At 38.9% G+C, this 26,571-nt stretch overlaps 2 protein-coding genes across 8 annotated transcripts in view; both read right to left on the bottom strand.

Annotated features, from left to right (window-relative positions):
• The window catches only part of LOC130428509 (arf-GAP with Rho-GAP domain, ANK repeat and PH domain-containing protein 1), a 46,233-nt gene extending 23,736 nt beyond the window's left edge, over window positions 1-22,497 (bottom strand). For 2 of the 7 annotated variants that reach the window (XM_056756608.1, XM_056756605.1), the window contains exons 1-6: window positions 22,280-22,497; window positions 11,533-12,360; window positions 4,355-4,467; window positions 3,034-3,122; window positions 2,853-2,959; window positions 980-1,144 (exon numbers count right to left, since the gene is read on the bottom strand). In XM_056756608.1, coding sequence (XP_056612586.1) covers window positions 980-1,144; window positions 2,853-2,959; window positions 3,034-3,122; window positions 4,355-4,467; window positions 11,533-12,341 — 1,283 coding nt within the window. In that variant the 5' untranslated portion in view covers window positions 12,342-12,360; window positions 22,280-22,497. Of the gene's footprint in view, window positions 1-979; window positions 1,145-2,852; window positions 2,960-3,033; window positions 3,123-4,354; window positions 4,468-9,060; window positions 9,082-9,540; window positions 9,646-11,299; window positions 11,432-11,532; window positions 12,361-22,275 lie in introns of those variants that run through there. The other 5 variants (XM_056756609.1, XM_056756606.1, XM_056756607.1 and 2 more) reach the window with 5 other exon arrangements.
• A 3,244-nt stretch (window positions 22,498-25,741) lies between these two features.
• Window positions 25,742-26,571, bottom strand: part of stard10 (StAR-related lipid transfer (START) domain containing 10) — a 14,444-nt gene continuing 13,614 nt past the window's right edge. Inside the window, exons 5-6 of the mRNA XM_056756627.1 lie at window positions 26,420-26,472; window positions 25,742-26,285 (exon numbers count right to left, since the gene is read on the bottom strand). Of these exons, the coding sequence (XP_056612605.1) occupies window positions 26,058-26,285; window positions 26,420-26,472 (281 nt within the window). The 3' untranslated portion in view covers window positions 25,742-26,057. The remainder of the gene's footprint in view (window positions 26,286-26,419; window positions 26,473-26,571) is intronic.

The raw sequence follows: 26,571 nt of genomic DNA, 5'->3' as shown, positions 1-26,571 counted from the left end.
CACGATGATATTTCACGAGTTATTTGCCCTGTCTTTAATCATTTATACTCTTTAACTTTGGGTAAAAAGCAGAGCTTGTCACTGTCCTTTTTTACACAGCCGTCCTATCACAGTGGAGAAGAGGCGGGACAAACGCTACAATTACAAACTATCATACACAACGATCAAGTTAATATTAATGGTTACAGCATTTTCAAATTAAGTAATATTCTTTAAAATAAAATACTTAGAACAAGTAGGCTAACTGTTGCGGATATTCTAAATCACAGCAACTAACGCATCTCTGGAATATCGCGCAGTGCCTCCAAAGCGTTCTCAGGCGCCACCAGCTGGTCGTTTTCAGAAGAGCACCAGGTGTTATTATTTTAGCTGGCTAACACATTGGCGGACATAGATTAATTGATACATTTATTGGTAAGCATAGCCTATTAATATCTTATGCATTTATTCAATATAATGTAGCCAAAATAGAGAACGATGGCCGGTGGATTCCAACTCATGCGCTCCCTGTTAACCAGTGATTGGAATTCATTAACATAAACACATTTTACTTTCAAATCTGACGTTTACTAAGTATTTGTGAATCCGGAGGAATGTTTTCGGCAAGGTCAAATTACTCATATATTTACGAATGTTTGATGAATGAGGGCCATTGACATTAGTTTTGTTGAAGCCCCCTAATGTTTTTTGATACTGCAACGCTATATGAATGTAACACCTGCATTTTGTGTTTCATTTTTTAAAATCATAATGCACACAGGCTACATGAGTTACACTGGACTGCAAAAACAGAGCCATCTGATCAAAACATTTAATAAGCAAAGCAAAAACACATGCATACACACCCACACACCCTGTGCTCACATTCTCTACAGAAAATGTGCATATATAGTTTATATCAGTTGTTGCATTACAGGATGATATTTATTCCCATGTTAGAAACTAAACGGCTAAAAACCAAAGAGTTTCCCACACACACCCCTGAGGAGGATTCTTGTAGAGCCAGCCCATTTTAATGACAGGGGTGAGAGTAGAGCCCAAGTCCTCTTGAGGGAGCGGAACACTAACATGACCTGTGACTGGCAGGTAGATGCTGTTCTGACAACTGGAGATCGAACCAAAATCTTCACTCCATGATCCTCGTCTGAGAGAGAGAGAGAGAGAGAGAGAGAGTGAGAGAGAGACAGAGAGAGTGAGAGAGAGTGAGAGAGAGTGAGAGAGAGTGAGAGAGAGAGAGAGAGAGAGACAGAGAGATAGAGAGAGAGAGAGAGAGAGAGAGAGAGAGAGAGAGAGAGAGAGAGGGAGAGAGAGAGAGAGAGAGAGAGAGAGAGAGAGAGAGAGAGAGAGAGAGAGAGAGAGAGAGAGAGAGAGAGAGAGAGAGAGAGAGAGAGAGAGAGAGAGGGAGAGAGAGAGAGGGAGAGGGAGAGAGAGAGAGAGAGAGAGAGAGAGGGAGAGAGAGAGAGGGAGAGAGAGAGAGAGAGAGGCTTTTTGCATTAGATTACAACATTAAAGTTATTCCTTTGTACAAAAATGGTGAATTATCTGATACGAGCAATTATCGCCCAATTTCTATTATTTGCCCTGTTATATATATCTTTTTAAACTTATCAGCATTTCAGTCTGGCTTAAGACCTTACTTCTCTACAATTTCTGCCATTTAACATTTACAAATGATGAGTTTTCATCATTTCACAAACACCAAGCCACTGGTGTCAAATGCTTTCAAAGTCAACCATTATCTTCTTCTTGATGAATTGTCATCTTTTGGTTTGACAAAAATGCCATTCTTTGGTTTACTACTTATTTGCATAACATGCATCAATTAGGTTTTTTCCAAGCTTTTCAGTCTGAGTGCTTGATAGTTGAATCAGGTGTGCCTCAAGGCTCTGCTTTGGGTCCATTACTTTTCTCTATTAACAACTTAAGTCAAATCTGTCAAGATTGTTCCATACGTCTTTATGATGATGACATTGTCATTTAAAACCACTAATTCAGATCTGTTGCAAATACAGAGTTCACTTCCAACATGCTTATATTGAATATGAAGAAGTCTTTCTGTATGATGTTTGGTTCACAACGATGTAATTTTTGCCTTTGATTTGAATATTACTTTTGATGATGGCTCACCTCTGGAGTCTGTTGAGTCTTTTCAATACATTGGTCTTTTGAATGACACTCATCTTACTTTTAAGCCTGACATTGATTATTTTATTTATAGAACATGTTGTTGTTGACGCTTGCTGTATCGTTCAATTGTCTTACCATCTTTGTACGTATTTTGTGCCTATGTTGTAAAAGTTTGTTTTATGTTTGTAGGACCGCCTTGAAAATGAGATGTTACATCTCAAGGGGCTAGCTACACTTTAATAAATCGAAAATGAAATTAATAACTTGAAACTATTGCCCCAAACAACTAATCTCACTTGAGTGTTTCAGGATCATATATCCTTCCGTAATCGATGACACCAGAGAAATAAAAATGACCTTCAAACTGTGACTTGGATCAGTGGTTTTCGAACTGGGGGTCGTAAGATCCAGGGGGGCATTTTGTGGTATTTTATGAAATATAGACATTTTTCATATATTTAAAGCAATCAAACATCAGGAAAAGTAGACCCCCGATTAAAAGATGTGATGTTTCAGCATTATATAACTGAACATGTTTTTGGTTCAATTAAAATGTTAAGTTTAAGATTTGAAGTCTACATTTGGGGGGGCCCCAAAGCGATGCACTCTACACAAAGGGGGCCGTGCAACGAAAAGTTTGGAAACCACTGATTTAGATATTAATAACAATCAAGATATAGACACAACGAAACATAAAAGTATCTGAAACAACCTTCATGACTCACTTTTCTGCTATAGATTCATAACATTCGCTATCATCATCCAGAAGCTCCTCATCACTGCAGATGCTGCTGTATCGAGGTTTCATCACCTTGGGAACCATCAAGGACATCTATTGGAAGAAACAGCTGTCAGTCAAACAGCGTGTGTCTAAACAACACAAAAACATAAAAACCCTTCACGCACCTTGTTGGCCATATCTAAGAGTTGAGCGTCCCTGCTGAGATTGTGATCCTTATCGTCATATTCATCTGAACTGCCCACTGAATCCAATTCTACAGAGAAAGGTCATGTCAATATATCAACTATCTGTTTTTTTGAGCACATCACTTTTGTGTGTGAAGAGGTCGGTTCTTCGTTTTTGAGGAACTGTCTTGTGTTCTCAATGTTTGTCAGTGAGCAATCTGAGACCCATGAGCTCACTGACCACTAACCGAGATATACAGAAAGATCTTATGCTATGAACAATTATGATATGAGAATTTTATCTGGTCATCATTAAACCCACACAAGTCAGCGTGAACCCACAGGTCAACAACGGCCACAAACTCAAAACTGCTGACTAAAGACAAACTTAACCAAACAGAGGGAAAGCTGGACAACTCGGCACATAACAGCACACACACACACACTATATAGTAAGGTAATCTCAGACTCAATTAATGTGCAGACACATGCACGCACACACACACACACGCTCACACAGACACACATACACACATACACACTCAGTCACACAGACACACGCACAAACGCAGACAAACACACACGCATGCATGCAGAAGACACATGCGCAGACACACACACACGCGCATGCAGAAGACACACGAGCGGACACAGACACAAACGCGCAGACGCACAGACCCACATGAAGACACAAACACACGAAGACACAAACACACGCAGACACACACAGATTCATGCAGACACACACACACACGAACACAGACTTACACACAGATACGCGCAGACACCCTCACACAGACACACACTCAATCAGACTCTCAGATACACATATGCACTGACAAATGCTCAGACACACAGAACTACATCTACAGGACAAAACACACTGAACGAGATCTACAGCTGAAGAACAGACAGTGTACACAGACGGAACATCAATTATAGTTCAGATTCAACTTAAAGGAAGCAGTTCCTGAAAGATTCTGTATTCATAATATTTCAAGACAAATAATGACAAACATTTGGTAAACAAAACATGCATTTTTTGTCTTAATGACAAATGAGATAGTCACTTCCGATTTGATCATAACAGCATTTACAACAGGTTTACATGTATTATACTGTCTAATATGACACCGTTGTGTCACCTGTGTCTCTTTAACCCATATGCAAGAGTATTCCTCCAATCCGGTTTTTGTTTTTCTACATGTTTGATGGACCTCCTTCTATTCTTTTAAATAGATTAAAGACTGAAGCGTGTCCAACTTTCAGTGATATATCGAGTCCTTTGAAGGACGAGAAACAGAATGAGAAGTCTACAGACCGTTGACGAGCGCTGGCGGTGGCACTGCTCTCCTCGGGCTCTCGCTCTGAAGTCTGATCTGATGGGGAAAATCTGGGAATTGATCCGGATCCAGAAGATCATCTGCTGTAGAGCTAGAGGAGTTGAGAGGAGAACGGACGAAATATTCATCATCATTCACATGTCTGTGCAGAACTTTAAACATCCTACTGAACTTCTTCATTCTGAAGCGTTAATAACACAGAGAGAAGCGCTTCATTCTTCTGACGTCAGCTCACATGGTTTCTCTCGATGGGGTTTTGTCTGGATTCATGTTTCTACACGTTTTATTTACCTGACATCACACACACAACAGGTTTCATGAGCGTTTACTCTCAACACACCTGAACATGACACACAATGACAGAGAGAGAGATACTTTACTTCACTTTATAATTCACTCTATATTTTATCCTTTACTTACCACCTTTATTTTCACGCAGACACACCCATAGACATTAACATACATGCACAGACACACACACACACATGCAGACACAAACGTGCATTCACACAAAGACACGCGTGTTGACACACACACAAGAAAAAAGATGAGTGTTCAATAGGGATGTAACAATATCAATCTCACTGTACGGTAATACCTCAGTATAAAGTCCAAGACACAATATTTATTAAAATAAAATGCTGACTTGGAAGCTTGCCATAAGCATCCTCTTGTCTTTATCCTCTAATCATAAATGGCAGAGGTGGTTCCTCGCTCTACTCCTGCCATATATATTTTCCGCTCTCTGTTTTGCACCGTAGGTTCACCTTTGGGTCGCCTAGCCAATAGTATAGTAGCACCTAGTTGGCGGGTATAAAGATATTAAGGCACCTTCTGATTGGTCCAATTTGGACAATCTAAGCATGCAACACACAAATGATTGACACATAAAATAAATTTGATTTATCACAACTCTCTGCGATACGGATGCATCATGTACTATTATCGTGATAACAATATACCGCACAGCCCAAGTGCATACCCAAAAAACTCTAGAGCAACATGTGTGTTGTTGTTGTTATCTGACTGAAAACAGGTTGTGTTTCCCCTTTCCTCATATCCGCCTGAGATCAAAGATCGTGGGTGTTGAAACAATGACTCTTCCTGTGACCCTGTGAACAGTCCAGAGAACAATCTGACCATCTTAGCCGAAAAACCTCAAACACAACCAAACTCAGTCTCATGCCATTTCATTTAAACAATCAATAGTAATTATATTTATTTGCGTAACACTTTACAAACGTTTGTGATCCAGCAAGAAAGGTGCTTTAAACAGCTTCACAAACATGACTCAGAAACACACAGAGAGTGAGTGAAATGAGATAAGTTTCAGTACTCCACATGTCATTCTGAAAACAGAAGCCGCAGTTCTGACACAAGACCAAAGAGCTGAGCTGCTCACTTTCATCCAATCACTTCTGAGTTAAAACACGTCAGCATCATATGATAGAACTTGCATGTGTTTTATACAGATTCAGTGACGGACCTGCACAGAAACAGGGAAGTAGAGACACTTCTGTCTAATTCAGTTCATTTCTCATGTCAAGAGATCTCAGAACAGCTATTTGAAAGCACACGTTCATAACAACAACAACAAAAATTACAAAAAGACACGGACGACTAAACCCTTTCTGAAATCTTCACATACACACAAAATCAAGTTACCGAGAACAATCTGCTAATCTGAATTAACTCCACACATCATCTTGACAACATCCATACAACATTAATCACGTATGCTACACAATGATGCTGGCTATTCTGTTGTTGTCTTGGAAATGGAACGCGTGTTGATGGAGTGCCATTGAAAACAGTTTGTTCTGCAGAAGCGTCTGGAGTGTACATTACAAAAACAACGATGTTAAAACTATCTTAGACATGAGTCACTGAGTGTGGTTTTGATGACACCTACACTAATGTTAGTTAGGGCCCTGCAATTAATGGAAAATTAATCCTAACCGTCAACTTTGTCCTTCAACAAGTACAAATAATTGAGGTTAAACGGTTATTGGGCCGCATTCCATTCTGCAACAGTCCTTTCTTTTTGGTATAAAACCCAGCACACAGCTTTCATTTACAGTGTTTCAGCTGTGCTATTTCTTACATTTATTTTTCAGTCGAATAAGCATTTTGAAGGAGAAGTTCACTTTCAACATACATGTTCATGATCATTTACTCAGCCCCATGTCATCCAAGATGTTTCTGTTATTGTTTCTTTAGTGGAAAAGAAATGAAGGTTTTTGATGAAAACATTGCAGGTTTTTTCTCCATATAGTGGACTTCACTGGACTCCAATCGCTTGAAGGTCAAATGACAGTTTCAGTGCAGCTTCAAAGGACTTTTAACCAACAGACAAAGAATAAAGGTCTTATCTAGAGAAACCATCACTCATTTCCTAAACTAAAATAAAAATGTATATACTTTATAAACAGAAATGCTAGCCTTGCTCTGTTCTGCGATGTGCGTTCATGACTTCAAAAAATACATAATTACATTGAAAAGGTCACGCTTGACGTAGACAGAAGTACAGAGTCCGTGTTTACAAGTTGAACATGCAATTTAGGAATGTAAATACGTATTTTGTTAAGTCATGAATGCGCATCACAGAACAGATCAAGTATTTGTGTTTATAAAGCATATACATTTTTTTATAAAGCATATAAATTTTATTTTAAAAGCCAAGTTTTTAAAGGGATCATATGGCGCAAATTGTTTTTCTGTGTCTTTGGTGTGTTCTTAGTTGCCCATGCATGTATTAGACACGTAAAATTGCAGAAATTAAAGTATGGGAACAAAAGATGCATTCTATCTAAAATCAAATGAAACGCCTCGAGTAACCACACCCCGGCAAATCTACGTCAGCTGGTGGTATGACTCGACTAAGACCGACCAAATTTATACTCAAGTAAGGTGGTGTACCTGTCAGAACAATTGAAGAGGAACCTGATGTTCGAAATATGGTCGGAGGCGTTACATTTTCCTCACACGCTTGCAGTATTCCAGCAATCACTACACACTGGTCAACTGGCCAATCGGGGCACACCTCGCTTATCAAATCGGCGGTTTCAGAGAGACGGGGCAAAGAGGAGATACAAACGGCACGACATGTGGAAAATACAGCGGTTTTGAACCTTAAATCGTGTATACACATTGCAATACATCTCAAACAAACAAACCGTAATATTACTTTTAACCGTGTCATACGACCCCTTTAAAAAATAGTTGTATCAAAGGTAAGTGAGTAATCTTGATAAATAATCGGGATCTCAATATTGGCCAGAATAAACATGTTATGATTTTTGTCATAATCAAGCAGACCAAATGTACGTAAGAGAGCATTCAAGCTGCAATCTAGAACTTTTAACACACTTAAAATTGTGAGCCCATAATAATGACGTATACTATAAATTGAGCTGATTTCATAGGAAATAAGAGTTTGAAGTCATTTGACACATTTACATTCTGTGCATATCAACTCAAGCTCATTTCTATTGCGTTTTTTACAATTTGCTTCATATCAAGCAAATACAACACAGACATGCAACGAATATAAAACTAGCGTAAAGATAAGTAGTACACTGTAAAAAAAAAAAAACGTAAAAAAAGGGATAAAGTACTGACCAGTACAATTTTCTTTATTTTACGGACATTTGTGTTAATGCTAAGATGTAATTTAATGTAGTGCAAAATGTAAGATACAGGTAAAACAACTGTAAAAATGTATACAGAAAATTCCTTCATATCAATACATCATGTTGTGCACTATTTTTAATATTGTACATAAACAGCAACTTTATGTTTGGAAAAGAGATGGCGACGACAAATGTAGCAGCTTCACGTTTACGTTTTTCAAAGTAACAAGTGTTTTGTTAAACCATCTGAACTACCGACACACCGGCACATTTCTAAATTTGACAGCCACTTATTTAAACCTGGGACAATCTAAGTGATAACCAGGTTAAATAAAATAAACCTAAAAACATTTCAGTGCAGCAATTTGCATTAAATCTAAGCAAATTAACGTTAATTCACAAATACGCAATCCTAAACTAATCCCAAACCTAGACTAGTTTGTTCACATTTCTCTCATTTGCTGGTTAAGCTGCACCCAGTGGATCCATGATTTACTAACGCATGGAAATATATTCAGAGCGTCTTGTTTTATTAATTCATTAAAATAACAATATTTATAATAAGTATCGATTCTCGAAAAGCACGTAGAAGGACGACGATACATCGGCATATCGACATACTGTCACACCCCTAACCGACCTGTACAGTCTTCAGCAGGCCCCAGAAATATGACTACAGAAATACCCTAGAGACCGGCTAGCAGTGCCCTAGCAACCCCCAGAATGCCTTAGCAACCATACAGCAACGTGCAAAAGTAAAACATTCCAACGTGGCTGTCGAGATGAATGAGAATATCTTCATAACATCTCGTAATCTAGTTTACATTTCCTCAACATCTGTTTAATTCTGAGGGGCTGAACTCCACATACGCAGTGACGACAACAGTCACCTTTGACAAAACCTCATCGAACACAATAACACACACACATTCTGCAACATCAAAATAATGACAAAAAGCCAGAGATAAGCAACAGTAAACGGCACACAAAACGACTTCTCATATCAGACACAATGAATGTAGAAATAAAGCAACTTCCCACATTGAACTTACATTCTCGAACACACCCAGTGAGGTCATGAGAGAGCGCAAAGATCCTCTTATTGGTGAAAATACAGACACCTCGCATCAACACGAAGTGATATCATCAAACAAACAAGCGTTCAAAATAAAAAACACAGCCAGAGATTGACGCTGAAGTGATCGAGACTGCCAACCACACACAAGACAGACGGAAGTAAAGCACACAGTTAGATGTGCGTGTGTGTGTGTGTGCGCGCTGAGAACAAAAAACAACCGTTTCCTGATTTCTGCTGCTCGCAAGGACGAGCTTGAACTAACAACCAGTGCGAGTGTGAACCTCACCAAAATTTCAGTCTACCTTTAGGAGCATTAAATACCGTAAAATAAAACATATTGTTTTCTCATTGCTGTCTCGTGTGTGTTCAAAACATCACAACAAACACACAAACTGTTATGTTATATGAGAAAGTGTCACAACGTCATGTGATGGAAGAGCCGTGTTTCCAAAACCTCTTTGTGATGTCCTGAGAGGAGAGTCTGGCTGTAAATCTCTCACATCCTTTAGAAAGAGTGGAAGCTGCTCGTCTCTGTTTCCTCGAGGAAATCTGCTGACATCTAGTGTTCACATACAGAACACACACAGTGTAAAACATCACAGAGTGCAAAAACTGACCTTGGTGACTAAATAAAACACACCAAACATGTCAAACAATCCTTCGTCATTTTTTCTCTCATGTCATGTCCTGTGTGACTTTCCTTCTTCTTCGGAACACCACAGAAGATATTTTGAAGAATGTTGATTATCACACAACACTGAACTCCATTGACTTCCATTGTTTGAAACCACCAAGATATTTCTCTAAATATCTTCTATTGTGTTCCACTCGAGAAAGACTCACATGTTACAAACACACGAGGAGGAATAAATGACAACGTTGATAAGGAATGTTGTTTTCCACAAGTTACGGATTGATGATGCAGTTTCATTGCTGGAATTTGTCTTATTTCATCAGCAGTTGAAGGAGAAGTTCACTTTACAAATAAGATGTCATGATAATTCACTTAACCACATGTCATACAAGCCGTACGTGTGTTTATTTCATCTCTCAAAAAAAAATATTTTGAGGAAAGCATTCCGGGCTTCTTCTCTATATATTGCACTTCAATGGGGGCTGTTGGTTAAGATCCAAATTTCAGTTTCATCACAGCTTCCGATGAATAAGGGTGTTGTCTACACTGAAAAATGTTTGTATTTTTGTCTTGTTTTCCAGTGCAATTGACTGAAAATTCTTGAAATAAGATGCATTTTCTTGATCAGCAAATCGACGGAAGAAAATTTGTCTTATTTTTAGAGCAAAAGAATGAAATGTTATGAAATTTGTACTTAAAACTGAAAAATCTGCCTATGGGGTAAGAGAAAATAATCTTGAATTATTATTCGATTTCCCTTTTTTTAAATATAATTTTCTTTCATCGACGGACATTTTTTGATGTTTAGACTCTATCAACAAGCTTCAGTAAAATATAAACAGATGGTTCAATATAATCTTAACAAATTCATTCTCTTAACATTTTTATGTCATGTCCATACCGCAAAATGTCACCTCCATAATGCTGGAATTGCCCAGATAAAGTATTTCTGAATGTGTTAATTATAGGAACAAACTGTTGTCTGAATTCTGTCGGATTTGAGACCTTTAAGACATGTGAATAATGAAGAAAAAATTTCTGGGTTGCTCTGGACTACATCTACATTTTGTTTATTAAATAAAAAATAAACCAGAAATGTTTGAAGGTTAAAGAATCGTTAACTAGTGTAAAGTAGATTTTCTGGGGGAAAGAAAGAGAACTAATAGTAACATTTTTTTCTGCAGTCAATGTTTTCAAATAACTGTTTTTTGCCTTTTGTTTCAGCCTTTGAAACATAGAATTTCATATTAATGTTTAGAGAGTGTATATCAGCTATATATCGCTTATCGGCTTCCAATGTTAAAGAATTATCAGTTATTGTCCAATGTACATAACGGAACATCCCTAGTCATTTGTACTGGAAAATAAAACAACCATACTTTTTTGCTGTGTAGTGAATCGATTTTCATTTTCCACAAAAAACCAAAAGTGGTTTACTGCTAGAAGAAATAAACACACGGTGAATGAGCATGACATTTCAATTGTATTGTGAACTTCTCCTTTCAAGATCCACTCTTCTAAAACCATCGATGAACAAAAAGACGAGACAAAATACAACCAAAGAGAACAACTGACTCACACAAACACACTCCTACTGACCGGAAAAACACACACATTATTTCCCAGCTCTGGTTCATGTCACCGTGTGAAGGTCAGAGCACAGGACACTGCGTGTCAGCTGACAGGAAGTGATGCAAAAACAACCTCAGACCTGTGCAAGTGTGTTGGGTAAAAGCATGAAACAAGCTGTAGTCAGCCGAAAGAATGAAGAGACACGGCGGCGATCGTAAGTGTTCGTAAGGGCGGTGTTACCTGGAACTTGACAGGCTGCCGGGATTGACAGAGACTCGTGGAGGAGGAACGTGAGGTCTGTGAGGAACCCGAGGAGGCAACTGGGCATCTGTGGATTCTATGGAGACACCCACGGCATAGCTCTTGGGAGGAAGAGGCGGAGCCAGTTCTCCCTGAGCAGCTAAGGAACACTGTTCATACAGGTGGAAGCGATCAGATGAGGAAGAGGAGGTGGACGATGATGAAGAGCGGGAGAGAGTGGGTGACACGGGTGATAGTTTCCTCCTGCTATTCCGCACTTCCCCTTTCAGAGACAGGGGTTCTGGCCGTGGCCTCGGGGCAGGGGTGGGTTTGCGTCGCTCGGCAGGGATGGGCATTTCTCTCGGCGCAGGTGCGATTGGTGGTTGCGTAGCGTTCCTCGCCATGTTAGGGTCAGAGGTTGTCACCGTGGATTTAGGTGTAAAGGGCACCGGAGGTCGATTGGACGTGACCCGAGGAGGCACAGGAGGCAGTGTGGCGCGGATTATGTCGTCCTTCTTGTCAGATCCCGAGGCTGCTTTGAACTTTGTCCTCTCTCTGGGAACAGGTCTGCCTTCCTCTCTCTCCTCATCTTCCTCTGTACCCACCGTCGTAGGAAACCGCTTGCGTATGCTGCCGAGAAGCCGCTTCCTGTGGCCAGGAAGAGCCACGCCCATCTGGTGCAGTTCCGCAGACGTCAAATCCTGACATTCCCACAATGTGTCCAGTCCGGCCTCCTGAAATGCAGAGGAGTACTGGTCCAGACGGAGCACGCTCAACCACTCTGCCACGGGCTGGGAACTCCCAGACATAACCCAACACTGCAAAATACTAGAAGAGAGAGAGAGAGAGATGGCGGGTTAATCAAAAAAATCATTAATAATGATAATACTGACACAATCTTTTTAACTGAGAATCTCACAAGGATTAAATCTTTAATTGTCAATGAATGAGGTGTGGAATAACTTCACAAGTAAAGTAAAGAGCTACAGACTCGGCCTCATCACTGACCAGATGAAAAACGGATTCCTAAAACTTGTAGATAGTCTGTATCTGATGCCGACTGCAGGTGAAATGTAAGATATTTGGGTTACAAATAAAGAGAAGAATATCCAGACTGATCTGACGTAACAGAGAAATTTAAAGAGATACAACCAAAGCCGCTGGAACATATTTAGAGCAGGGGGTGGTGTCATTTGTCATTGCGTGGGATTTGGGATCATTTAAATCATGTCGCAAATCACCTTAAATAATCTGTAAATTCCCGCATCGGTTTGCATTATTTGTGATCATATAATGAAATGGACCCACTGACGCGAACAAGATGAAATCAAAACTGAACACAGTATATGAAGAGTTCAGTTCCAAAACGCTATAAATCCATCGTGATTAATTTAAGTAAATATGCGTTTTCTTTACAAAGAAAGTGGCAAGAGGAAAACCACGATATTCTGTTTCAAAGTTTTACGTAGCATCTCTAGGTTCTAGTCACAAATCCAAATTTAGATTTTTAAAGATTTTTGGTAAAAACGGATCATTTTTCCCCAGGAAGCAATAAATCCATGACATTTTTTTAATGCAATAAATCTATTGAAACAATGGTCTCGCACTCGCTCTGATACGGGAGTCACAAACGGAAATCACCAAAGTGAGCCAAAGGGCATATTCAGTGATTGACGTTCAAAAGCCAAAGGTTTTTCTACAAAATCAGGATTAAAAACGGCCGATTCTGCATCAGGAGTAGACTCTTAACTTAAACTTGCGCATGCAGAATGCAATGCGTCCGGTGGTGCGCAATACTGTGACCCTGGATTATAAAATACAGCAAATATCTTATGACAATACAGCTGACTGTTGCCAAAGCAGTTTAAAGTGAAACTTCACCCAAAAATTTAATTCTGTCATCATTTCCTCACCTTCGTGTTGTTCCAAAATCCAAATGTGTATAAATGTCTTTGTTCTGATGAACACAGAGAAAGATATTTGGAAGAATCCTTATACCAAACAGATCTCGACCCCCATTGACTCACATAGTAGAAAAAAAAAAATGTTACTTTTGTGTTCAACAAAAGAAAAAAATTGATAAAGTATTTTTTCCTACTATGGGAGTCAATGGAGGTTGAGATGTGTTTTGTTTAGGGCTGCAACTAACGATTATTTTAATAATCGATTAATCTATAAATTATTTTTTCGATTAATCGATGAATCGGATAAAAACAAAACCAAGAAAAGCATTCATTTCCAACCCTTTATTCAAAAACAGAACTTAAATCTTTAGAAACTGCACGAACATGTTGCTCCTTGAACATCCCTGAGCTGTTATAATAATAATAAAATAAAAATGGACTAACACAAAAAACATAAACATGTATGTTTTACATCTGCCAAATATATAGACTTTTTTAAATAAAGTGCCACCTGAGCTGCCAGAACAATAAATAATTTATAAAAAATAAAGAACAATACAAATCAGAAAATTTGACAGGATTTGTTTGAATGTAAGAACTTGTTCTCTACACTAAACTGCAGACAGACACTCACAATCTCTCACACTGACACACACACACACACACACTCTCTCTCTCTCAAATTCACTTGAAGCTTATTCATTCAATTATTACCATCATTGTAGGAAGTGCAAGCTTCATTTATACACCACATTTTAACAAAGCTTAAGATGACAGAGTGCTATAAAAGAACTTTAAAATTAAATTAAAAAGTACAACACACACAAATATATTTGTCAATAATAACCTATATGGGACAAAGCACAGAATATACACTGCAAAAATTGCTTTTCTAACTTAGTAGTTTTGTCCTGTTGTCAGTTCAAATATCAAAAAAATCTTAAATCAAGATACATTTACTAGACACATGAAATAGCATAAGAAATTATGTCTTGTTTTCTGAAAAAAAAACACCTCAAAATTAAGTGATTGTTTGCTTAAAACAAGCAAAATTATCTGCCAATGGGGTACGAAAAATAATCTTAATGAGATATAATTATAATAAATAACAGAAGTTTTAAGCATCAATTAATTTTCTCATGCCATTTTTCTTGTCTAGTAATCTTGAATTTTTTTGTAGATACTTGGACTGGAAACGAGAAATAAATTACTAAGTAAGAAAAGCTTTTTTTGCAGTGTAGCTCTATACATGACAACAGATTGATAAATGAATGGTTCAAAAAAGGCGAGTGAATAAAAACGTGTCTTTATTCTTTTTAAGAATACAAGTTTTATTTGTATAATCAAACGTCTCCGTGTCGCGCGACACAACGAATCGATTATGAAATTCGTTGCCAACACTTTTAGTAATCGATTTTTATCGATTAAATCGATTCGTTGTTGCAGCCCTAGTTTTGTTATCGGCATTATTCCAAATATCTTTCTCTGTGTTCATCAGATATATCAGGGCTTCACATTAAGCATTGTCATGTGGTTGTCCCTTGGACAAGAAAATTTGTCAATCACTTGTCCGAGTACAAAAATGACTTGGCCAAAGATTTTAAAAAAATTATATTTCATTTTTTTGGATTAGATTGGTTAGTCTGATTCTAAGCACTTAACCTAGTGTCTGCTTAGGCCGCCTGACTTTGGTTAAAGGCCTACTTTCAGTGACTGCTATAAAACAAAGCCAAGCAGTACATAACAGCTAAATTCTCAAATGAAGAAATATACAGTATCACTGTTTTGCATTACTGCTGGCCTGCATGCAAAACTCCAATGTGGCATTCGGGGTTGATGCTGATGGAGTCCCGTGTGGAGGCATTCATCTCCAAACTGTCCGGTAAAATAAAACTAAAATTCCCTTTGCTGCTTGACACTTAACTCGTCCTTATTAACGAATGCCCTGATGTCATGAAACAATCGTGTTGTCATTGTGGCTTACCTTTGACAGTCACGCCATTAATGTTTTCAATAAATATTAGTGAATAGAGAAATCAATACATTCACTTTTAGTTCTTTATTTTTTTTTATAAAAAAAATGTATTAATTTAGTTTTGACACTTTTTAGGTTGACTCGGCTATGGATACAGCACTCAGATATCAGACACAAATGACACTGAATCACGCTTCTGAAGGAAAATCAGCAGGGAAATCACATTACGCTCATGTTAACACAACACAATCCACTTATAATGAAGAAGACATGCAGAGTTCATATTCAGAAACAAACACACAAAGATATACAGTAATTTATTGACTAATCTCTCTCTCTCTCACACACCAGCATCTGTGGAGGCCGTGGCTTTATATCTAACTGTACATCAGGACAAACATCATGTGCTTCTCCAACCGCTCGCAGAACCACAAGTATGACAAATGCCTTTCATAACCACACAAACATTTGTCAAATACACCACATTTCCTGTACAGACCCAAAATGGACTACAAACACTTTGCCAAACAGATTTTCAATAAACCACTATCTCTCACTCAACAACACAAACAAACCATAATTTACATATCACAAAGACACACAATCTCACTCTCTCTCTCTCTCGCTCTCTCTCTGATATTTAGCTTCTTCCTCATTCTAGTCTCACTGGATCAGGAACTAAATCTGTTAAATTCAAATAAACATTTCAGTGAGTACAATAACATTTAAAGCCACACTTAACACATTCCAGCAACACACATGATTGGTCCTAACACACATTTGACATCTGTGAGTGGAACTTCAGGTCTCACATGTTTGTTTCCTAATCTTAGGGAAGTCTCTTTAAGTAAAAAAAGTATATATAATATTCTCATGAGCTGTGAAGTGCATACTTTTAGTGTTTAGTTAATAAAAAGTGTGATTTGAGATGCTGTGCGTATCAAGATGGAGACACACTTCATGCGACTAAGTAAAGTCAAAGCATTTGTATCATGACCAATCCATGACCGACCCCAAGAAAGAGCTCTGACATCCAAAACATACATTCAGCGAGTGTAATGAATATGCTGAACAAACAGATTGACCTCGAAGATAAAAGCATCACTCACATACATGATTCAGCCTCATCACAGTCACCTCAGAGTTTTTATTGGCTCAAAATTAGGCGAAGGTGGTGCAATCTTGTAGACACACTTGTAGGCCTGCTGTACCTTTAAGTGGCTTAACCTAAGTGAATCTGACATATTAAAAGTTCTCATAAAATTGGATGAAAATGACAATTAAGTTATATAAAGCATTACTTTTATTCAACCAAAACGGAATCAAAATTTTTAATCAAATATAGCTTTTTATCATTTTCAACTCACTTTTCAGCCCACAATTGCCAACTGAAATAACCAGTCTTACTAAATGACTCTTTGCATTCTCTGTGGTTCACTTTAAATGATTCAATGATCTCTTATATTCGCTAGTGACTGAAAAGTTCAATAGTTTAAATTAATCGGTTCAAATGAGTCATTCGTGTGCTAGTCGTTCCGAACGCAATGTAAGTTTATACTTGCGAACTCTACGTGTACTAGGGTTATCACGGTACCATAAACATGTCTTACGAAACTATACCAGCTGAAGTATCTCGACACCAAGTAGTATCACGATGCTATGTCATGTTCATAATTTATATCTATAGAAAACACACACATTTTGTATTTACTATAGTAAACTGTATTACACTTTACAACAGAATAAGTTGTTATATTAACTGTAGTAATTGGAAAATTGTAGCAATAACTGTAGTATACTTAAATATTTACTATGGTAAGAATCAAAAACACTAGTGTCTATGAGTTTTAGTAGTTTACTGTAGTAAATACTAAAGTAAACAAGATCGTTTTTCACATGGGAACTAATTCAAATGTGGGACGAATTTCGTTGATACAGCAGTTTTTATAAAGGGAAATATTTTACTTACTTTAAATGCAGAACTCTTTCTCTCTCTCTCTCTCTCTCTCTCTCTCTCTCTCTCTCTCTCTCTCTCTCTCACTCTCTCTCTCTCTCTCTCTCTCTCTCCCTCTCTCCCTCTCTCTCCCTCTCTCTCTCTCTCTCTCTGTCTCTCTCTCTCCCTCTCTCCCTCTCGCTCTCTCTCTCCCTCTCTCCCTCTCTCTCTCTCTCCCTCTCTCTCTCGCTCTCTCTCTCCCTCTCTCTCTCTCTCTCTCTCTCTCTCTCCCTCTCTCTCTCTCTCTCTCCCTCTCTCTCTCTCTGTCTGACTGCAGCACACTCATTTTCAAACGTACACACCAGATGTTGCGCTAGACTTTTTTATTGTGCGTCCTTTTGACTGGCAGGCTATTTAAAAATCGGTCATAATCTATTATTACCCATCACTATGGTGCAAGGTGGCATCATCACGCTGTACTTGCGTCTCGGAACTTGTTGTATCTTAATACAACCGAATGCCAAATAAAGCCGTTGTTGTTTATATGCATTTATATAGTTAATCTTTTAATGTTTATGTGTGATAAGATCGGGGAAAACCCAACACATGGTGCAAATTTATATAGGATAATAACAGTTTTTGATACCATGTTCAAGCCCTTTCCAAATCAGTTTTTATTTTGCTTGTGTATGTTACTAAAGTTATGCCTGAGGTCGGCTGAAGCGCAATGATTTTGTAGAAAAACGTGTTTAAAGTTAAGAGATGAAAATAAAAGCACAACAGTCCAGTATCACAAGTAAAAGTCACTTTACAGTGGTAAGAGACTTACTCTCATAACAATGTAATAAAAAAACATTTCCTACTGTTGAAGTGTATAAAAATACTGTACAAAAACCGTTTGAATAAAACGAAAGTATGGAAAATGGTGCAGGACACACTTAAAGAACGAGAGCTCTGCCATTATCAATACACAAGGAAACTAACAAACAACAACAACTAATAAGCAGTGAAGCAAGTTTTACGATGTTTATCATGTGTTTATCTGGACTTGTGATCGCATGAGCAGCGGAGCGGTGATAACTCCTGTAGACAGGGATCTCTGTCATCTGACGAAAACATTGTATAAAAAACTTTGCGTGCCATAGTTTACACAGGAGTGTTGGAAAGTGTGCATTGATACTCCTTCATTCTTCATGTTATGTGGTTTACTTTGATAGGTGAACTGTCTTCCCCGCGTCCCAGCGCGACATCCGACGAGTTTTCCCATTTCGCATCACATATCAGGTCAGTAAGAATGACGGGTGAAAACACGCAGGTCGCTTCGCGACATATCACGCTGACGGGAAACGGGGATTTACAAATTGACCTCATTGTAATCCTCCAAAATGACGTAAACCCTTCAGATTATTCCGGCACTGGTAAAAATAATCCGTCAATGACAAAGAATTTTCGGTTAATGCGACTTCTGGTACACATACGTGTGAATATCTGTACCACGGCGATTCAGAGGGGGGACCGCCCTTCACTTTCTCTGATTGGTTTAGACCACGATATGATAACGTGTGTCTGTTGTTGAATCACAGGGAGACTTTCACAGTTGCGGAGACTTTGTTTATCCCTCGAACGGCTGGTCGCACCGGTGAGACCTCCGATTATTTTTAGTCGCACAATTGAGAAATAAGGTCGCATTCTAGAACCCTGGCTGTCATGTTAATTTAAGAAATTTCAAAAAATTAAATGCACTTGGATTAAAAACATACACGACCAGCTCTTGCTCACCGGGAGACTGCATTCATTAATATAGATATTATTTATAAGATGATCTTGCTTGGTCTATAAATACCATGCACTGTGCTGTGTTTTACCTTCCTGTGTTTTTCTTATTTTCTTATTTGCTCGTGTAAAGCTGCTTTGGAACAATGCACATTGTAAATAGCGCTATATAAGTAAATTGAATTGAATTGAATTGTTTTTCAACTCTTTTTAGAGCCTCAGTGTTCTGATAACGAAACAGCGCCTCCACTGGGGCCTACTGCCTCAACCGCAGTTACAAATGACAGCCTGTTGAATGCACGCAGCATTTCTTGTGAAGACACCCGACTTTGGCGAGAGCCTGAGGTGGCATGACATTTGACAGAGGCGGCCGCCTCTAAGTTCTCCATCCAGGAAAAACCCTGCGGACCCATCGTCATGGTTACGACTGAGCTTACTCGGTCCATGACGCTTGACCTCTGAGAGTATCTGAATCTGACTGAGAATGCAGTGCACAATCGGCAACATCACACACACATACCCGGTTCTATTCTTAAACCTGTTCTGTATCAAGGAAGAGAATGAATAAGGAAGAGAAGAAATGAGGAAGAAACAGAGCGGGAGAGAGAGAGAGAGAGAGAGAGAGAGAGAGAGAGAGAGAGAGAGAGAGAGAGAGAGAGAGAGCCCGGTCCCACCTTACTAGACACTGAAATGAAATGCTTTCTGTTTGCAGACGATCTGGTGCTGCTGTCACCCACAAAAGAGGATCTACAGCAACATCTGAACACCCTGCACACTTTCTGGTAAACATGGGCCCTATCGGTTAACCTTCAAACGACTCAAATCATGATATTCCAAAAAAGGCCCAGTCGGCAAAACTTTATCAAAGTTTCAAACTCTTAGAACACACCCAGAACTACACTAATCTTGGTATCAACATTAGTAACACAGGAAACTCAAACAAGGTTGTGAATGACAAGAGAGACAAGGCACGAAGAGCTTTTTATGCCATCAAAAAGAACATCAAAATTGACATCGCAACTGTAATCTTGCTGAAAATAATCCAATCCATTATAGCAGTGGTTCTCAAGAGGGGGGCCGGGCTCAGCTGACTTCTAAGGGTGCCTTGGAGTCAAAAAGGTTGAGAACCCCTGCATTATAGAAGCAATGGCGCTGTATGGATGTGAAGTTTGGGGTCCTCTCACCAACCAAGAGTTCACCAAATGGGACAAACACCCAATAGAGATTCTACAAACAGAAATAACTCCAAACAACGCCTGCAGAGCAGAATTAGGACAATATCCTCTAATAATTCAAACAAAAAGAACAGCCATACAGAGACACTCCATCACAAAGCCTTAAGTCATCAAGAGCTGAGCCCAGAGAGAAACCCCTTCATCCAACTGATCTCACAACTAACTCTACAACCCCAAACATGCCCAAGTCAACCCCAAACCCCAGCCAGACTAAACCAAATGATCAAAAGACAAAAAGAGAAATATCTCAAACACTGGACGGAAGAAAATGTCTTCTTTTGTGCACAACAGAACAAAAAAATATATAAAATATTTTTTCCTACTATGGGTGTTGAGATCTGTTTGGTTTTAAGCATTCTTCCAAATATCTCATCAGAACAAAGACATTTAAACACATTTGGAACAACTCAAAGGTGAGGAAATGAGGACAGAATATTCATTTTTGGGTGAAGTTTCCCTTAATTTAACTTTTTTTGTAAATCGCTGTATTTCTATTTACTATAAGTATTTGCGGTACCGTTATGCTCCACAGCTGCAGATGCTACGGCAATACAAATGTTCAGTTTCACACTGATGCACAACACTGAGGGCTGTTAAGAGAGAGACAGCATAAAACACGAGGTGAGATGACAAACAGCGGTTTCAATTCTCACTAACATGCTTACAAAGTCACACATCCACACAAAAAGTGTGAAATTCTGACCATCAACTTTTGAGAAAGAGAGAGAGACGGGGAGAGAGAGAGAGGGAGAGACGGGGAGAGAGAGAGAGGGAGAGACGGGGAGAGAGAGAGAGACGGGGAGAGGGAGAGACGGGGAGAGAGAGAGTGGGGGGGGGAGAGACGGAGAGAGAGAGAGAGAGAGAGAGAGAGAGAGAGAGAGAGAGAGAGACGGAGAGAGAGAGAGAGAGAGAGAGAGAGAGAGAGAGAGAGACGGAGAGAGAGAGAGAGAGAGAGAGAGAGAGAGAGAGAGAGAGAGAGAGAGAGAGAGCCTAGCATATGCATCACTCATGCATGCAACTTCTGCACTGACAGAATGATCTAGTGTTTGTTCGTAAAAAAGTAAATCCTGAAAAGTATAACCAGAGATTAAAGCAAGACACAACAGCTTTCTTTGAAACACTGCTAAATATATTAATTTAAACACCATTAACTACAAATATTAGCATCACAGCAAACAAGACACACAAGCGTGAGGAGATGAAACACAGACGAGGAGGTCTCAGAGAGGAGCGGATCACATCTAATGAGAGTAAATCATGATAAAGATCTGTCACACTACACAAACACAACTCGCTCTTAAACTCACTAAATCACACAACAACATCCGCCATGACTTTATAACAAACACCAACATGATTAACATTCCAACCCAATCACAGGACTGTTCAATACAACACAACTACAACGTAAACACACACACAAACACACAAACACTCACTCTCTATTCTCTATTGTGTGAATTAAAGGAACTGAAAACAAACTCGGCAAGTAAATCAGAAGAGGATGTGTATGTGTTATGTCTTTAAAAACTTTATTAACTTCACCAACAAACTCTGTCAACACCACAACGCACGCAAACGCGCACACCTGATCCAACAACTGTGTTAGTCTCAATAAAATCTCTCATTTAGTGTTTTCCTCACACACACACACACACACACACACACAATACTCTCTCTCTCTCTCTCTCTCTCTCTCTCTCTCCCACACACCGGATAAAGAGACAAACATTCCTGCAGCCGGGCAACGGGACAGAAAGACCGAAAACATCATTCAATAACAGTTCTGTGCTCGAGCGCAAAACACCATCTATATATTTGAATAAAAGTATTTAAAATAAAAGTAAAAGTAAGATTTCATACAAACACGGATATTATACAGAATTAAACACACACACAGTGTTCAGTATTAAACACACATACTTACAGGACGCTGATGTCTCTGAGGATCCTCACAGGAGTTTTCTTCTCATCACGCGCTTGTTTCGCTCGTGGTTTCGTTGTTTTTTCCGGGTGTTTGTATAGCCGTGTTTGTCACTGGCAGACAATCTCACAAATCCACAAGAAACCCAAAAGAAACTTCCGCCGAGACAGCGTCACATGAGCCTGCGTTACACCCCAGAAACACGGGCTGAACTGACGCGACGCGGCCGTTAGGCGGCAAATGTCCCTCGTGATCAGGAGACGGTACCGGTTAGACCTGCAGGCGGCGCTCGAGCTGCGTTCAATGTCTTTGGAGTGTTTTGTGTAATTATCACATAATAATGTTTACATTTGATTAAATACAAGATGTATTCTGTGACATAAGAGCATCCACCAGCCCATCATGATATATGTTTTATTCAAAAAATATTTTAGTTAAAATCTTAATCCAGTAGGCCTAATCATAACCGACTGTGTAAACACGTTTGTATTTTTGATAATTAATCAATCATTAATGTTTATTTTTTCTTAATTTTGTTCATACGAATTAATGTTTCTAAATTCGTGCCATTAAAGTTTTTTCGTTTTGGTGTGTCTTTAAGAATGACAATCAATGATTAAAATAGCATGATTATTATTTTAATAAATAATAATCTGTATTAGTTCTAAGCAGTATTTACCAGCTCTGAGCGTTGGATGTCGCAAGAGATCTACTGTGAAAAATGTGGACCAGTGTACTGTACTGTGGCGTCATTAATACAGTATAAATATATATATAAATAAATATAGCACTGGTACATTTTTAACGCAGTGGTAAAGTTACATGACCTCACTTGCACACTGTGTACGTTTATTTTTGTGCGATGCTTATTTTTTATTCAAATTCAGTTTTGTTCATGTCTGAACTTTCGACAGTCTGCACTGAAAGCAGAGGGTCGAGTGAAGCACATTGCATTGTGGGATACAGTATTCTGCCCTGTGTGCTCTGGTCGTACGTTGCACATTTTGACAAATGCATTATTTATATGTATTTTACTTCACGAAGGAAAGAATATAAAGTGCGTTTGTCAGTCAGAGACACATTAGAAGCGGATGAGAGTGAGTCAGAGTCTAGCGGCTCGTCTCCTGTGTGGGCGCATTCACATCAACTGTTTGCTGACTGTGGGAGACTGTAGAGATGATGATGTGTGTGTGTAATGTGAATGCTCTCCTTATGTGCATCATGAGATGAGAGAACATTTAAAGTCTCGGTGAACCGGAATTTGCGATATTTTTTACTTCCGGATTTTGAGGCATTTCTGAGTGAAGTGGAATTTCTAGTTGCTACTTATACTATCCCTCCAAAGTATGTCGTGTTTTTGCAATGGAAACGTTCTTTTATTTTAGTGTGTAGCTAAACTGTATGGACGCACTGGGACTAACGTTACTAACGCGAAACGGAAGTGGCCGTTGTTTCCTTCTAGACTGCGATCCTTAAATGTCACGAACATCAAAATACAGCTCTTCCTTGCATTAAAGTATTTATTATTTTCTATGTATGGTTGTATGCTTACATTTATTAATTTAGCATATTTTGTTTTATTTGATAAGGGAGTGTAGCGTCACTAAACTCCGCCCTCTCGCGGGGAATTGTGGGTAATATCAGCCGTGTCCATGGATTCACACTTTGAATTTTCACCGAAAACAGTAGACCAAACGGATACTTTGAGAATACTCATCTCAGCGCACTATGATTTGGGACATACTTATTCTATTTTTGAATACTATTTAGGACGGATAGTATGCGAATTGGGACGAAGCAAATGAGAAAAACAGTGGGCGTGGCTTGCGTCCTTTTCGACGATTTGATTGGATGTACAAAACACCCGTTGCATTTTGAAATTAACGGATGCACAGCCCAAGTCGTCTAACATACGTCATTTAAGATGGATAGTCATTACAGGAAGTGCATTTTCAGGTTTAAATTGAAGATTATGAGGGCATATGGATTTTAAAAAGAGTGTGATCCACGTTGATAAACTATTTAAAATAAATGCTGCGATATTTCATGGAATATTGAAACATTGTCCTTTTGAATTTCACTGGGACTTTAATAATTCATGTTCGTTTGTAGCAGGATAACAACTCACTTCGTCTGCATGACTTGATATCAATATACAGCAGTAACATTTAGAAGACATACAGAGGAATATATTTTCATATTCTACATGAACCTGACATATTTATAATGAGTGTTTGTACAGCAGATGATAGATTATTGTCTCACACTGTCTGTAAAGTCTGTCTGAGGGCGAGAGTGATTATCACAGTAATGTATCAAACCCACTCTCATTGATCTACTCTGAATGAGGTTACACCATAGATTCATTGTGTATTAAAAAGGAGCTAATTACACTGACTACAGACTAACTCAAACTCCGCCAGTAAACCTTTGCATTTTTAAATAAATAACAATAATTGAATTAATTCCTAAACGTCAGGTGTAACAGGTGTTCTACAGATGCAGTGGTGTGTATTATCATAAACCTTCAAAAGAGTTCATGTCAAGTCATCAGTAATAAAACAATCATTTGTATGGCACACAGAGATTCCGCACAGTCACCGGGTTACCATGGCGACGCCACCGGAGTGCTGCGTCACTGTGTGTGTGGTCCTCATGTGTTACTCCACCGGCTGCTGTTAGACGTTAAACACAAATCGAGGATCAATCCAAGCGTGTTTAACATCAATGCTAGAGCGTTTAAATGCAGAATCAGGAGAATAACACTGAGATCACCATCATGCTCAAACAACATAAATATTTAAGAGCAGAATTTAAAATATAAATCTAAACAGTTTGAGACATTATTGAGATCGCTCCTGAAACAAAGTGACCCAATTCGCTTTTCATCTCATTTGTGTCACTTTCTTACTTAAAAACTGTAAAATCAAAACATACTCGTTAACTACGTTAAGCATGTTCGTCTAACTGTCAAATGTTTTCTTTGTTGATCAAAAGGGCTAATTAAAAGTGTGCAAACATTCGGGATGCGCGCGCATCTTGGTTGCGGAAAAACCCGGAAGAGATGGGCTTTATAACGGCTAGAGTATAACTCGGATACGGTATACACAATAGGAAGAATTAGAAAGATTGTAGAAGACCTTATCTGAAATAAAATAAACACAGATCCGGATGATTTCGTCAGTCCAGCCTGTTCTTTAATGATTTGTTCAGCATAAAATTTCATTTTCAACCATAGGAAATAATACCATAATTTTTGCCTATTCTGACCATTAACAACACAAAAACACGTTTTTGAAGGAATTATCTCATTGCTGCTTTTTTCCCCCAGTTTTTCTGCAACCAGTATGCACCCGCAGCTTGAAGTGACGTAACCGTGACGCCGACTCCAAATTGGTCTATACCCAAACCTCTCTCATGAACACACCCTTGTTGCTATATTAGACACAAGAAACACAGGAGAGCTCCAAAACCAGGCGGTTTTTTATTTGATTTTAATTTCTACATTCATTTCATCATTCGTGAAACTGTGACGTCCTTCAACAGATCAACTCAATGATTCTACAGGCGCCCTCTCTGTGTCTGGAGACAAACTGCATGCTACATAAGATCAGGACTCAATCCATCAAGCAAGAGCCGGCTGAAATAAATCCCTTCACAAACTCTTTTATTTGTGTCTGCATACATGATTAAATCTGGAAGTGAGCACAGAATTGATCATTGATGTGTGTGTATGTTTGTGTTTTGAAGGGTTTTCTAATGAAGTGTGTGTGTGTGTGTTTCAGTGGGGTCCCTCTTCATCGCTGTGTTCAGCGCGCTCATCTTTGCTCTCCCTCAGCGAGCTCTCGTCGATGTTCTCCAGAGATTCGGCGTGCTGTATGGAGAGCTCACCCTGAGCGATGCTGGACAGAGGGTTCTGCTCCGGGTATAACCACGGCTTGAACGCCGGGTTGTGCTTCTGTTTCCACTCGGGGTACCGAAGACACGCTTTACTGATACGCTTCATCGCCTGACAGACAGATACAGACATGCGAAGGTTCATTTGAAACTCTCTTTAAGATATGCTGGTGTGAAACAAACATATACGTGATAACCTACACACACACATAACAATAGAAGTGAACTTGTGTGCACTTTACTCACTTTGGGTGCCAGGAACTGGGAAGACTTGTTAACAACCCATTTAGGTAGAGAACCTAGGAAGAGAAAGAGAGAGAGAACGTGCCTGATATCTGGGATCACATCTGAATATCGCATGTCTTTGATTTCAAATTGTGCCGTAAAACTCTTCACAT

Source organism: Triplophysa dalaica, chromosome 9 (genome assembly GCF_015846415.1).
Source record: "Triplophysa dalaica isolate WHDGS20190420 chromosome 9, ASM1584641v1, whole genome shotgun sequence".
NCBI classification, from domain to species: Eukaryota; Metazoa; Chordata; class Actinopteri; order Cypriniformes; family Nemacheilidae; genus Triplophysa; species Triplophysa dalaica.
This window is presented reverse-complemented; position numbering and strand designations above follow the sequence as displayed.